We start from the raw sequence: 13,561 nt of genomic DNA, 5'->3' as shown, positions 1-13,561 counted from the left end.
TATAAGCTAGCTAGAAAAGGTCATGCTTGGTCATACATGGAGGCTACAGGAAGTCACCAAAGCTAAATGAGCAGAGAAGAAATATGGTGAAACAGGTATTTTAGTAAACTTCATCTAGTGATAGAATCAGATGAGATAGGAGAAAGAAGAGGCTACAGGCAGTGAAGCCATTTAAAATCTTATTTTTGTTATCTAGATATTAATTTATAAGGGCTGGACCGGAATGAAAGCCACTGTGAGAATACTGATATTTACAAAGAAGTGATATTTATAAGAAATAAATGCAGACCTTGGTAGGTGATTAGATCTGAAGGACACAGGAGGAAAAAAGTTAGAGCTGACCTATTTCTAAAGTTCAGAGAGAGGCAAGCAGATGGAGTCATTCCAAGATACAGGCCTCTGTGATCCAAAGACGGTGTGACTTACTCAGGATTACACAATTAGCAAAAAGCTGAAGCCAGAACCCAGATTTCTTGCTTTTCCCTCCACTGGATGACTCCAAAGTTTTAAACCTGGAAAATGAGGAAGTAGTGTGCCACCACCGACCCCCCCAAAAAATGTGTGATTATGGAGAGATAGCTAGCTTCCAGTTAAGTAGGGTAGATGGAGAATTTTAGTTTTATATTGGAGTTTGAAGATATAAGAGTACAGAAATCTGGGAAATAGGCAAAACTTTAGGATAGGAGATGGCTCTGCCCTTACTAGTTTGTAATCTTGGTCAAGTCACTTAACTTCTCTAAGCCTCAGTTTCTCCAGTTGCAAAGAGGTGTGTGTGGGGGGGTTAATGTTATTATTTAATGGTTGCTATGAATTAATTTTTATAAAGGACTTGGAGCAGTACCCGGTACAAGATAAGTGTTATTTAGTTGTTTGTTCAATAAAATAGGTAAGATGCAATGTAGAGAAAGAGGTTGGCTTTCTGGGGAGGTAAGAAGAAGATGTGGGGAAAACTAGAGAATTTAGGATAATTGATGTATGGTCTGAGATAGAAGTCAAGGGAAGAGTTGTATAAAGGTGAAAAACAAAATTGAATGACACAAAGATACACAGAAAGAGGAAGGCCAAGAGAGACCATCAGATGCGGAAAGAAGGAGGCCTCCCAGAGTTCTCTCTGGACAGAGGGCTGATGGAAAACGAAAGAGGCAGTGAGAATAAGGAAGAAAGGCACTTGGATGGCTATTTGCCAGCAATATGTGAATGTATCTAACAGCAGATCAAACTTGAAAATAGGCATTTGACTAAATTAATGGATAACACATTCATGGTGAATTGTTAAAAGAGTGTTAAGGAAATCTGGAGACAATTCTAACCATCAAGAAATTGACAGCACAGAGGATAATAATGCTGGCCTAACCTTCATGGTTAGGTACCAAATACTAAATCTATTGCAGTATGATCTGAGGCAAGATGGAAGATTTTATGATTCCCACATTCACCCAAAAAGTTTCCTTGATTGCAAATGCTGAAAATCTGAGATGCTTTCATTACATTTTATTTATGTTTGTGTGAAACCAGTATATTTTTGTTCTATATGAAAGTGTATGTCATAAACATTCAGAAACTCAGAGGAGTTCATGGTACACCGTGGACCGAAGCCTCTGGGGCAAAATGTTTTCTATGTATCATTCGTTGAGTCTCAGTTTGAAGAAGTACTTACACATTTGTTCTCTTTGTATTTTGCTATCCAAATGTTTGCTCATAAATTCCAATGTAGTAAATAAGGACAGTTTTGAAAGTCAGAAACTCTAAATTTCAAAAAAGCTTTATTTTTCTTTGGGTTTGTTTTCATATGTAGTCTATTGTAGTCTATGCAGTGAACTTTGTCTTATATGCTTAAAAGGGCACTGATATTTGGTGGGCATTGGGGGGCGGGGAGTTACCTAACCAGTACTGAAAAGTTACTAAACTACCTGACACAGCTGAAACCAGAAAGGAAGGCTGTATCAGGAAGAGACTGAATATAGTCCTTAGGTGGATTTTAGTATTAGGTTACAAATTAGGTTGTATTGGACTGGCACTGTCCAATAGGAATATAATGAGGCTCACAAATGTGAGCCACATATGTAATTTTACATTTTTAAAAATGCAGACCACATTTTTAAAAGGGGAAAACAAACAGGTGAAATTAATTTTAATAATATATTTTTTATATCCAAAGTATCATTTAACATGCAATCAACATGAAAATCATTAACAAGACATTTCACATTATTTTTTCTGCACTGTCTTTAAATTCCAGTTTATATTTTACACATCCAGCAGTTGGCAATTCAGACTAACCATAATGCCAAGTGGTCAATAGCCACATGTGGCTAGTGGCTATCATATTAAATAGTGCAGGTTTGAACCAAAAATACTTTGCTTTGGTTGTTGTTGTTTTTTTTTTTTTAGACGGAGACTTGCTCTGTCGCCAGGCTGGAGTGCAGTGGCAGATCTCGGTTCACTGCAACCTCCACCTTCTGGGTTCAAGTGATTCCCCTGCCTCTCAGCCTCCCAAGTAGCTGGGACTAAGGCGTGCGCCACCACGCCCAGCTAATTTTTTGTATTTTAGTAGAGACAGGGTTTCACCACGTTGGCCAGGATGGTCTCGATCTCCTGACCTCGTGATGCGCCCGCCTCGGCCTCCCAAAGTGCTGGGATTACAGGCGTGAGCCACTGCTTCCGGCCTGCTTTGGTATTTTTTAAGAGCAAGTTGGTAAATGGAGGCATTATATGGAGAGTGCTCGAGTATATATAGCACAGGTTAGAGCAGCATGCCGGCAACTTGAAACGAACACAGGCTTTTCCACTCCAGTCAACACTGGGACTTTTCTGTTTTTATCTTGAGTTTGAGGCTGGGCTTCTTAGCAGACCTCAGTCTGAAACTGAAATAAACCTGGACGCAGTGTACCCTTGAATCGCAAGAATGCCGCATTCAGTGTTTGTCCAGAGAAAAGCATTCACGCCAGGTTGTAACGAAAACATTTTTTGAGAACTCATAATGTTTATTCCTTGGATGAATCCATTATATTTATTTAGTGTCTCAGGAAGGATGATGGGCATATTGCTTGCAAAAGTTGATTTGAATCCTGATAGATTCCACTAACTTTTTTGTCTTTTTTTTTTTTTTTTTGGCTGCCTTCTTCGAGAATGGTGTCAACCCTTAATAACACCTAGCCTTAAGAATCCCTGGGTTGATTCCCGACCTCGCCAACTTTGTGGGGCTCCCCCGACTTGCCTACATTCCCTGGTAGCCTCGCAGCTTCCAGCAGATGGAGTTTCCGGCCTGCGCTCAGTGGTCGCCTGTCGTCCGCCCACGCTCCTTTCTGCCGGAGGTCAGCGGCCCCGGGCAGAGCGCGCCGTCTGCCTCAGTATCCGGAGGCCAGTTCCGCGCTGGGTCCACGCCCTCCTCGCCCGCCGCTGCCTGCGTGCCAGGCCGGGTGGCGGAGCTGGCCGTCGCTGCTCGGAGCTTGGGCCCTCCCCCGGGGTGATTTCAGCTTAGAAGGTGGAAATGCGGAAGTTTCCAGCTCCGACTGACAGATGAGGTTTGCGCTTGGCTTGGCATGTTCCGCGGCTACTCTGCGGCACGCCAGGCCCCCGCTTTCCGCACCCCGCGACCCTAGAAGCCACCGAACCGCCGGCGGGCCATGGCCACTCTGCCGACGGCAGAGCGCCGCGCGTTCGCGCTCAAGATCAACAGGTAAGACGCCCCCCGCGGCGCGCAAGTCGCGGCCGGACAGCCCAGTAGTGGTGTGGCGCGGAGCATCGCTGCAGGGGCCGAGGCCGGACGAGTCCATTCGCGTCCGCGGCGGGGCGCGCCTGAGACCTGGGGCGCCCGGTTCCCGAGGCGGCGGCGGTGGAGCCGCTGGACGCGCGGTGGGTCCTGCGCTGGGCCCGGCTAGGTCCTACCCAAGAATCTCGGTGCTCCTGGATGTCCTCAGCCACCGGGGATCCCTTCCCCGAACAACCTCGCCCGCTCCGCCCTCCAGGTTCTTACAGGTGGCCGGGTCCCAGAAGGGTGATAGGCGCCAGGGTAACCGTGTTGGGCACGCCACGGAGTGTCTCATAAACGGCTCCTTCGAGGCAAGTCTGAGCGGGGGGGAAGAAGTGAAGTGGCTGAAGTTAGAGTTGCGTTTGAGGCAGGCTGCAAGACTTCTGTTGTCCTGAGCAAGGCTCTGTCCTCGCCTGCATAATTATTCCAGAAAGAGTTTGGCTCCTGGTGGCATCGCTATTTTTATACCCTGGTCCAAAGGAGCCATGAAGTGGAAAAAGTGATTTTTTAAAAAATCTCCACTTAAATAAACCAAAAGAAATAGCCTGTGGCTGACATTTTGAGATTTACAGAGCTCCAGCAAAAAACTAAGGACTGGGGGATCCCAACTCACCATCCAATTCCTAATCAAAGTTACACAAACTAAATGTAAGCACATTTACTGCTCAAAGTTCTCAGTAAAGGTGCTTTAACTGCAGTTTTTCCTCCACTAAAAACTGCTGACAAGTAGTTGGGACATTTTTGTCTTGCCCTGAGAAAGCTAGACTGTCTAGTTAAAAGATAATAGGAAACTCATTCTAAAGTGTCAACTTATTCTATTGCCCACAGGGCTGTCCGATTTGTTAATCTTCACTTAGCTGAGCCTGTGAAAGGTGGATTCCACCGTAGGTTCATCTTTGTGCTGTTACTGTGTGAAGAGGTTCGAACAAGGGATTAAAAGCCCAGAAAAACAAGGTGGTAAGGTCTTCTAGAGGGCATATCGAGCTTTATTGACGATTTTATTTCCACTTGATATGTAACTGCCAGCAAACTGTTTCTCTTACCTTACTATTTCGTCATCTGTAAAATGAGTTTAATTATTTATGTATATTGCATATTAATGTTGGAGGCCAAAAGGTACTAGTCAAAAGGCATAAAGAGGCTGGGTGCCATGGCTCACACCTCTAATATCAGCAATTTGGGAGGCCCAGATGGGAGGATTACTTGAGCCCAGAGTTTGAGACCAGCCTGGGCAACATAGTGGGACCCCTGTGGCTACAAAAAATAATTTTAAAACATTAGCCAGGTGTGGTTGCATGCACCTGTAGCCCCAGCTATTCAAGAGGCTGAGACAAGAGCATCGCTTGAGCCCAGGAGGATCACAGCTGTGATCATGCCACTGCACTCCAGCCTGGGTGAGAGAGTGAAACTCTGTCTCAAAAAACAGACCAAAAAAAAAAAGCAAAAACAAGGCATGAAGTATATCAGGGATCTCCCTATGGGAATTTTTTTCTACATTAAGGTTCATAGCTGTTGCATGCCAGGAGGGGTAATTCATTCAAGGAGTATAGGGAATCAAACTGAAGTTACTGATGGGTGTATTATTTGCTATAGCTCCTGATCCTCTGTCTTTGTGAATTTTAGATCAGGAAGTGTGACTTGGGCAGAAAGATGTTAGAAACTATGGGGTTGGGCAGGGTTGATCTGGGGTGAGTGGCCAAGACCCGGACTAATCCTACAGGCAGTCTTACAAGCAACTGCGGGGTCGGTGTCACCTGGGGGTTAAGAATAAAGGCCCTGGTTAGTGTCTGATCTGCTTGCAAATTGGCTCTCTGCTACAAAGTCACTGTGCAACACTGGACATGTTACTTAACTTCTCTAAGCTTTGGTTTCTTTATGTGCCAAGCAGAGATGATCATAGTACCTACTTCTTATGACTGTGGGGAGGATTAAATGAATAATAGGTACAAAGTCTGAATTGCCAAGTGCTGGATGTGTAACATACACATTGGAATTTAGAGACAGTACAGAAAAAATAATGCAAAATGTCTTGTTGATGATTTTCATGTTGATTGCATGTTGCTTGTAGTGTCTGGCTCAGAATAAATGGTGAATAATTCTTAGTTGCCATCATTAACATTACAATCAGCTTCACTGCTGTCATCATCTCCATCATCACCATCTTTGAGAGCCTAAGATAGAAAGGTAGGAAGGAAAGCTGAAGTTGGAGAGCTTCAGGCAGAGATCAGTTTGGGTTAGGTATGGAGATGCCGGTGGCTGGCTGGGAGCTTTCTTGGGGCCAATGTTTCTCCGCCTGTGCCTTCCATCTGGTGCTGAGAACACAAAACACATTCAATGGAAAAAAATATGTGATGAAATCTGATCAAGAAGAGCCCCCTCAAGTTTAATAAAGTATAAAAGGTTCTATAATCCTCAGGCAAGAAAATGGATTGGAAATTCCTATTCTTAGAGTTCTGTTTTCCTTTTTGAAGCACTCTGTGTATTGTGTGGGAGAGTTATGCTAAGGAGCTTGGCAGAAATTATTATTCAAAGGAGCAGATTAATAAGGACATACCTAGTATTAATATATCATTTAATTTCACCATTTATTGTTTACTTATTGTGTCCCAGACACTATATTATACAGTTAATGGATTTTATGATTAAATTCTCACAAAAAGCCTATCAAACTCATGAAGTCTTGTACAGAAGAGGAAAAGGAATCTTGGAGATACAGCTGCACAAGGCCATGTAATTTTTTCAAGACCATACAACCAGCAATGGCAGAGCTGGGATTGCAAACTGCTCCAAAGACTGTGCTCTTAATTGGGCTGATTGTTATTTTGATGCATGTATCCCAAGAATTTCCTTTAAAGCAAGAGGGGAATTAATTTTTAAAAAATCATCATTTTGGTAGCAGCATTGGCAAAGTGTTCTGTTTCTGATTAGTGTTTAATATATAAACATTAACAATGTGATGTTTTGCAATGTTGAAGGTGGAAAAGAAATGTTTTCCCTTACGTGCCTATTATTTTTTTTAAATAGGTCAAATTCCAAAAGTAAGACTGTGTTGAAATATGGCCATTAGTACATTCAGCATGTGCTCATGTTTTTCACCTTACTACTCAGAATAGTGTAAACTATCCCTTAAAAATATTTGTGGGATAAAACCAGTGTGCTTCCTGTTAATGAAGTATTCAAATCTGATATATTAAAAATATTATTTGTAAAGCATTCAGTTCTGTCCACACCAGTCTCCAGAAGGAGTGAGCAGACTGTCTCACAGTCTGAGAAGAAAGGTGAAATTAATTTTCTTGTAAGTGCTATATACTTGTCTTCATTTCCATTTTATTGTTGCTGACTTGCGTGCCAAGGAAAGACTAGATCTAAGTTAGGCAGTTCATAATAACGTTTGCGTTTGGGATTTCAGATGCTGCTGCATTAAATGTCATAACACGGTACTTGTGGGAACATCTAGTCTTGTTAATTGCCTTTTTTCATACTGGAATTTAGTGCCTTTGTAGATTATAAAAATTATTACTAGTACTCTGAAAATTTATTAAACAAAATCTTAGTGTCTTTCAAATACAGAATAGATGTAAAATTTGATCAAATATTAAAGTAAAATAAGAACCTTGGATAAAGAGGATGAAAGTGTAGAATGCAGAAAAAAAACATTAACCCTCTTGTGGATAATCAGGATTGAAAGGAAGAAAAAATAATGGCTTACACTTCTAGAATGCTTTCTATGTGGCAGAGACAGTTCTAAATATTTACATATCATAACTCATTCACCTCTATGAGATAGGAGCAATGACTATCTCCGTTTTACAGATGGAGAAACTGAGTGCAGAGAAGCTATAGAAATTGTCCAAAGTCACAAACAACTAATTAAGGTCACAGCTGAGATTCAAATGCAGGCAGCCTGGCTCCAGAATCTTCTCTTTTAATCATTATACCATGCTGCCATCTCAGTTTTATTTTAAAATAATAATAAATAACATTTATTAATTATTTAGTATGTGCTGCATATTGTGCTAAGAACTTTATATACCTTCATTTCATCCTTTCAGAAAAGAAACAAACAGAGCTGGGTGCAGTGGCTCACACCTGTAATCTCAGCATTTTGGGAGGCCAAGGCGGGACGATCACCTGAGGTCAGGAGTTCAAGACCGGCCTGGCCAACATGGCGAAACCCCGTCTCTACTAAAAAATACAAAAATTAGCCAGGTGTAGTGGTGTGCACCTGTAATCCCAGCTACTTAGGAGGCTGAGGTGGGATAATTGCTTGAACCTGGGAGGTGGAGGCTACAGTGAGCTGAGATGTGCCACTGCATTCCAGCCTGGGCGACAGAGTGACACTCTGTTTCGAAATAAAATAAAATAAAAAAGGAACAAAGTATTAGGCATAATAATCATCATCAGAGAGTGATTTTATGAAAGACAAAAACAAGGTGGCAAGAAGAGAGAATAAAGTTACACAAAGATAGCATTTAAGAACAACCACAGGCTGGGCATGGTGGCTCACACCTGTAACCCTAGCACTTTGGGAGGCCTAAGCTGGTAGATGGCTTGAGCCCAGGAGTTCGAGACTAGCCTGGGCAACATAGCAAAACCCTGTCTCTACAAAAAATACAAAAATTAGCCAGCTGTGGTGGCTTGTACCTGTAGTCCCAGCTACTTGGAAGGCTGAGATGGGAGGATCACTCGAGCCCAGGAAGTTGAAGCTGCTGTGAGCAGTGATTGCACCACTGCACTGCAGCCTGAGTGACAGAGCGAGACTCTATTTCAAAAAAAAAGGAACAAACCCAATAATTTTGGGCATAACGACCAGAGCACAATGAGCTACAGAGAGCTTTCTGAGAAGTATTTGCTAATCTTATCTGCAAAGATAATACAAGCATAAAAATATATGTATTCAAATGTATAGATGTGTATCTGCAGTGAGAGCAGAGCTGTTCCTCAGTAGTGGGGGTGGCTGGCAGAGTGAGGTAGTGTGCTTTCAGGAATTGCTTTATTTGTCTGATGTGTTCTAGACCAAAGACCAATAGAGGGGCTTGGGCAATCAGACTCAGAATTTTTGGTCTTTCACATTTAGGATTGGTTCCTTCCAGATTCTTGGAAAAGGTCCATTTGTGCTTTAGGCATCTAGTGCTATTCTGAAGATGCCTTACAAAATGTATGCTGAAATAACCTTCTACCAGGGTGAATTTTCTTCATTTGGAGTTCTTTGAGTTCTGACCATTTACGTATATTGATGAAGCTAATGTTTACTTCTTCATAGACCAGTGGAAAGAAAACGTAGTAACATGTAGTTACCAGGGAAAGATGAAGAACTCAGGGGACCAAGTCTCCCATCTCAACTCCCCATAAAGGTAGTGATACAATGGGATGATGTTAAAAACACCTCAACTTTCTGTCCTCTTTAAGGGACCATGAGAAGGTAGGGATGTTACCATACTCAGACTTCTTGCTGAGAAAGCTAAGAAACAAAAGCATTTAGTTTTTTTCAGTGGCGGGTGCTTATTAACGTTTGGCCTATTTGATAAAGGGTTAAAGCAACAGGAATGTGCTACTGCTGTTCCCACAAGCAGTAGTCTGATTTCTTTCTTTTTTTTTTTTCTTTTTTTGAGACAGTCATGCTCTGTCGCCCAGGCTGGAGTACAGTGGCGCCATCTCGGCTCACTGCAACCTCTGCCTCCCGAGTTCAAGCGATTCTCCTGCCTCAGCCTCCTGAGTAGCTGAGATTACAGGTGCGCACCACCACGCCTGGCTAATTTTTGTATTTTTAGTAGAGATGGGGTTTCACCATGTTGTTCAGGCTGGTCTAGTCTAATTTCTTACCCAATCAGCAGCAGAAAGGCTCTCTGGGCTCTAGGTAAACACATGAAATTTATATAGTGTGTTTAAGTGTGGTTCCTGTGCTTTTGGAGTTGGCACAGTAGTGGTACCATTTGCTGTATCGACAACAGTGGGGGTATAGACGAAAAACAGATTGACACCTCTGAAAGTATATATGAACACATGTCGATGCAGCATTTCTGGTGAAACTAAGCAAATTGATAAAGTTGGCCTAGGGTACAAGACATTATGTCATGTCTCACTGCATTATGATTAAACACAAGATTAGAAAGGAGAAATGATGGCAACAGAACCAGTTTCTCCAGCTGTCTGTTCTCATGTTCATCATCACAGATAGGAAAGTGCAGCTGGCCCTCCGCATCTGTGGGTTGCACATCCCTGGATTCAGCCAACCACAGATCAAAAATATTTGGAAAAAAATGTAGATAGTTGCATCTGTACTGAACATGTACAGACTTTTTTCTTGTCATTATTCCATACATAATATAGTATAATAACTATTTACATAGCATTTACATTGTGTTAAGTATTATAAATAATCTAGAGATGATTTAAAGTATACAGGAGGGCTGGCCACCGTGGCTTATGCCTGTAATCCCAGCACTTTTGGAGGCCAAGGTGAGTGGATCACTTGAAGTCAGAAGTTTGAGACCAGCCTGGCCAACATGGTGAAACCCCATCTCTACTAAAAGTACAAAAAAAAAAAAAATTAGCCAGGTGTGGTGGCAGGTGCCTGTAGTCCCAGCTACTCAGGAGGTTGAGGCAGGAGAATCGCTTGAACCTGGGAGGCGGAAGTTGCAGTGAGCCGAGATCGCACCACTGCACTCCAGCCTGGGTGACAGAGTGAGACTCTGTCTCATTTAAAAAAAAAAAAAAAATCATGAACAACTCTGCATGTAAATCAATACAGAGCTACATTATAATTTACATAGGCTGTATAAAATCCTGTTGATTAGATGTAAAATGATTTATTAAATTAATTTTCTATTATTGGGCATGAAAATAGGTTCCAGGCTGGGCACAGTGGCTCATGCCTGGAACCTGCCTCCCGGTGCTTTGGGAGGCAGACACAGGAGAATCAGTTGAGCCCAGGAGTTCAAGACCAGCCTGAGCAACATAGTGAGACACCAGCTCTACAAAAAGCAAACAAAACATTAGGCAGACAGGGTGGTGCATGCCTGTGGTCCCAGCTACATAGAAGGCTGAGGTGGGAGGGTCACTTGAGAACAGGAGTTTGAGGCTGCAGTGAGCTATGATTGCGCCACTACTCTCCAACCTGGGCCACAGAGTGAAACCCTGTCTCAAAAAAAAAAAACAAAAAACCAAAAGAGATAGGTTCTGACTTTTCACAATAGTGTATAGAGTTTGATGGAGCAGTCTTATACATACTTTTTTCTGTGCTAGTGCAAACACCTCCTTACAAATTTCTAACACTATAATTGTTTGGTTGCAAACACCTGCTTACAAATTTCTAACAGTATAATTGTTTGGTCATAGGAAAGAAACATTTTTCAAGCTTTTGATTGCCAAATTGACTCCCAGAAAAGGTATACCTGTTTCTGCTCCTACCAGTGGCCCTACGAATGCTCCTTTCCCCACATTCACACCCCCACCGAGTTTTATCATTCTTTTAAATCTTTATTTGCCAGTGTTGACCTCTTCTCTTAAATGCCTGTAACCTCTTCCTGTTTAGCTTCTCTCCTAGGTCAGAGAGTGAACTCTGAAGTCATTCTTTAGGGATTAAAATAGTCATGCATTTCTCCTTTTTTCTTTGCCTTACATGCAACCATAAATGGTGAGAACTTCTATCCTTTTTCACTTTCTGCTTCTGTTCCTTTAATAGGTGGATTAATGATAAAGGTAGATTGTTCAGACAACTTAGTTATTTCTTAATTTTGTTGTAAGCTCTAGTTGCCAGACTTTAAACTGTGCTTTTTACTTGCTTAACAATGTAATCCAATCTACCTCCTTTGGGTGCCTAAGCCATAGCCCTTTTAAATAAAATAGCAAATGGAAAATCAGAATCCCTTTCTATCGCAAAATAAGAGTCCAGATTACATAACTCATTGTATGTGTTTTCACTTGGATGAGAGACTAGAGAGTATGGACCTCTTTCACACCTTTTTTTAAATGTTCCTTTTCCTCTAGAATTGGTTTCTGGGGCTAAAAGGAAACAGTAGTACCACTCTGCTCAGAAACCTCAAAAAACTTCGACTTCTGTCATTCTCATCAAAGGGCAAAATTCATTGTTCTTCTGTGATAGAGACCAAAAATACAAATAGCTAAACTGGAACTAAATTAAGAAAATCAGAAGTTAATAAACTCCACCGCCTCACTCCCATCTCTTCGTAAGTTAGTAGGCTTGTAAGTCCTAGGCTGGTTAGTTCATTCATTTATTCACTCATGCCAGCCATTGAGGGTTATTGTGTTCTAAGTGCTGTGCTAAGCCCCAGAAATACAAAGACAAGTGAGTCATGGGCCTGCCTGCAAGGAGTGAGGAGATTTACTCAAAATTGAGAGCTGGAAAAAGAAAGGCACTTTCCCTGGCCTCATAGCCCTCCATGATTTCAAAGTATTCCTCTCTGGGGTCATGCCACTAGGGATAATAGCATTATCCAAAATATTTTTTGGAAATCCTTTTAGAATTATTCTCAGGGACTGGAGTACATTTATTTTTAAAAAGAAACTTGGTGGTTTAAAATCTTTTTTTTTTTTAGGGAGAATCTGCTTTATTATTTGAGAAGTTTCAAAAAATATAGAAAATACAGATGATAATATGGCAAGTATCTAAAGGTCTCCACTTAACAGAATTAACATCTGTTAACATTTTGTCACTTTTGCTTTAGTTGTTTTTTTTTAATTAAAAAAGAGAACATTACAGATAAATGTGAAGTCCCTGTTATTCTGTTGCCCATTTCTGTTCTGCCTGCTGCTCCCTGAAAGTACTAACACAAAGGTGTACTTCTGGGGTGTGTGTGTATATGCATATCCATAAACAATATATGGTATAGCTTCTGGAGGGATCCAAAGTCATTAGCACTCAAGCAAGCCTATTAAATAAAATAATATCAGCTTGAGTTAAAGATAACATATAGCCGTGAAATAACGGAGCTGATTTTTAGGTACCTTGTCAAATAGTTCTGAAAGTAATCGCAAAGAGGAGTTCCAAAAGTGAGTTCAGAAAGACAGCTTTATCAGAATAAATTGCATGGTACTGCGTACAGGAAACTATAAAGAACAACGGTTATTTAGAACTGTTCATTCTGACAGTGTTTTTCAATTACTCCTTAATATTATAACCACTTACTCATTTCCTGAAATCACCAGGAAATTTTTCAAAAAGATTTTTCTCCCCCAATGAATGTACCCACGATTTGCATTTGACCCAAGATAAGCAGTTGAGTTGATAACATGTTTATTTTTTAATACATGGTTTTAAAACACAGAATAAAAATTCTACCTCATTGCTTGGAGACTCAATTAAGGAAAGTATGCACATTAGCAAAAAGAAGATGTGATATTTGCTCAGAAGTCTTGAAGTGGATATTTTGGCCTTCGTATGACTGAATGGTCAAGTTTGACTCTCTCGTTTGCTCAGGGAGGCCCAGTCCCTCTGCTGCCATGGGTAGAAATACTTTTTCCTAAATCGCTGCTTCTTCTCACTGCCATACAGAGCAATATTCAGGACACAGCCAAAACCTTCTTTGGCAGACCTTTTTGAGTTCTCTCTACTCAGCTTTCTGCTGTGTAATATGAGCACTCTAGAGAAGTTGGGCTGTACTCAGGAAATTACACTTGGGGTCTGTGGTTCCCCAGGAAGGCAAACTGGAGCTCCCTAAGGGGTACTAGTCATCATACGGCATTTATACTAGCATTGCAGTCCACTTTCACCTATGCAAGTAGAAAAACTCAGGCTCAAAGTCCACTGACAATGCAGGAGTCCCTTATCTGCTGGTTAACATAAATGTT

At 41.5% G+C, this 13,561-nt stretch overlaps 1 protein-coding gene across 3 annotated transcripts in view; it reads left to right on the top strand.

The window, feature by feature from the left end:
* The first annotated feature begins 2,107 nt into the window (after window positions 1–2,107).
* DOCK8 (dedicator of cytokinesis 8) overlaps window positions 2,108–13,561 on the top strand; it is a 249,124-nt gene continuing 237,670 nt past the window's right edge. For 2 of the 3 annotated variants that reach the window (XM_055350708.2, XM_019033579.4), the window contains exon 1: window positions 2,108–3,679. In XM_055350708.2, coding sequence (XP_055206683.2) covers window positions 3,627–3,679 — 53 coding nt within the window. In that variant the 5' untranslated portion in view covers window positions 2,108–3,626. Of the gene's footprint in view, window positions 3,680–4,584; window positions 4,709–13,561 lie in introns of those variants that run through there. The other variant, XM_019033581.4, reaches the window with a different exon arrangement.

The sequence above is a fragment of the Gorilla gorilla genome, chromosome 13, assembly GCF_029281585.2.
Source record: "Gorilla gorilla gorilla isolate KB3781 chromosome 13, NHGRI_mGorGor1-v2.1_pri, whole genome shotgun sequence".
Classification (NCBI taxonomy): Eukaryota; Metazoa; Chordata; class Mammalia; order Primates; family Hominidae; genus Gorilla; species Gorilla gorilla.
Note: the sequence above shows the minus strand (reverse complement) of the source record. Positions and strands in the feature narration are given on the sequence as shown.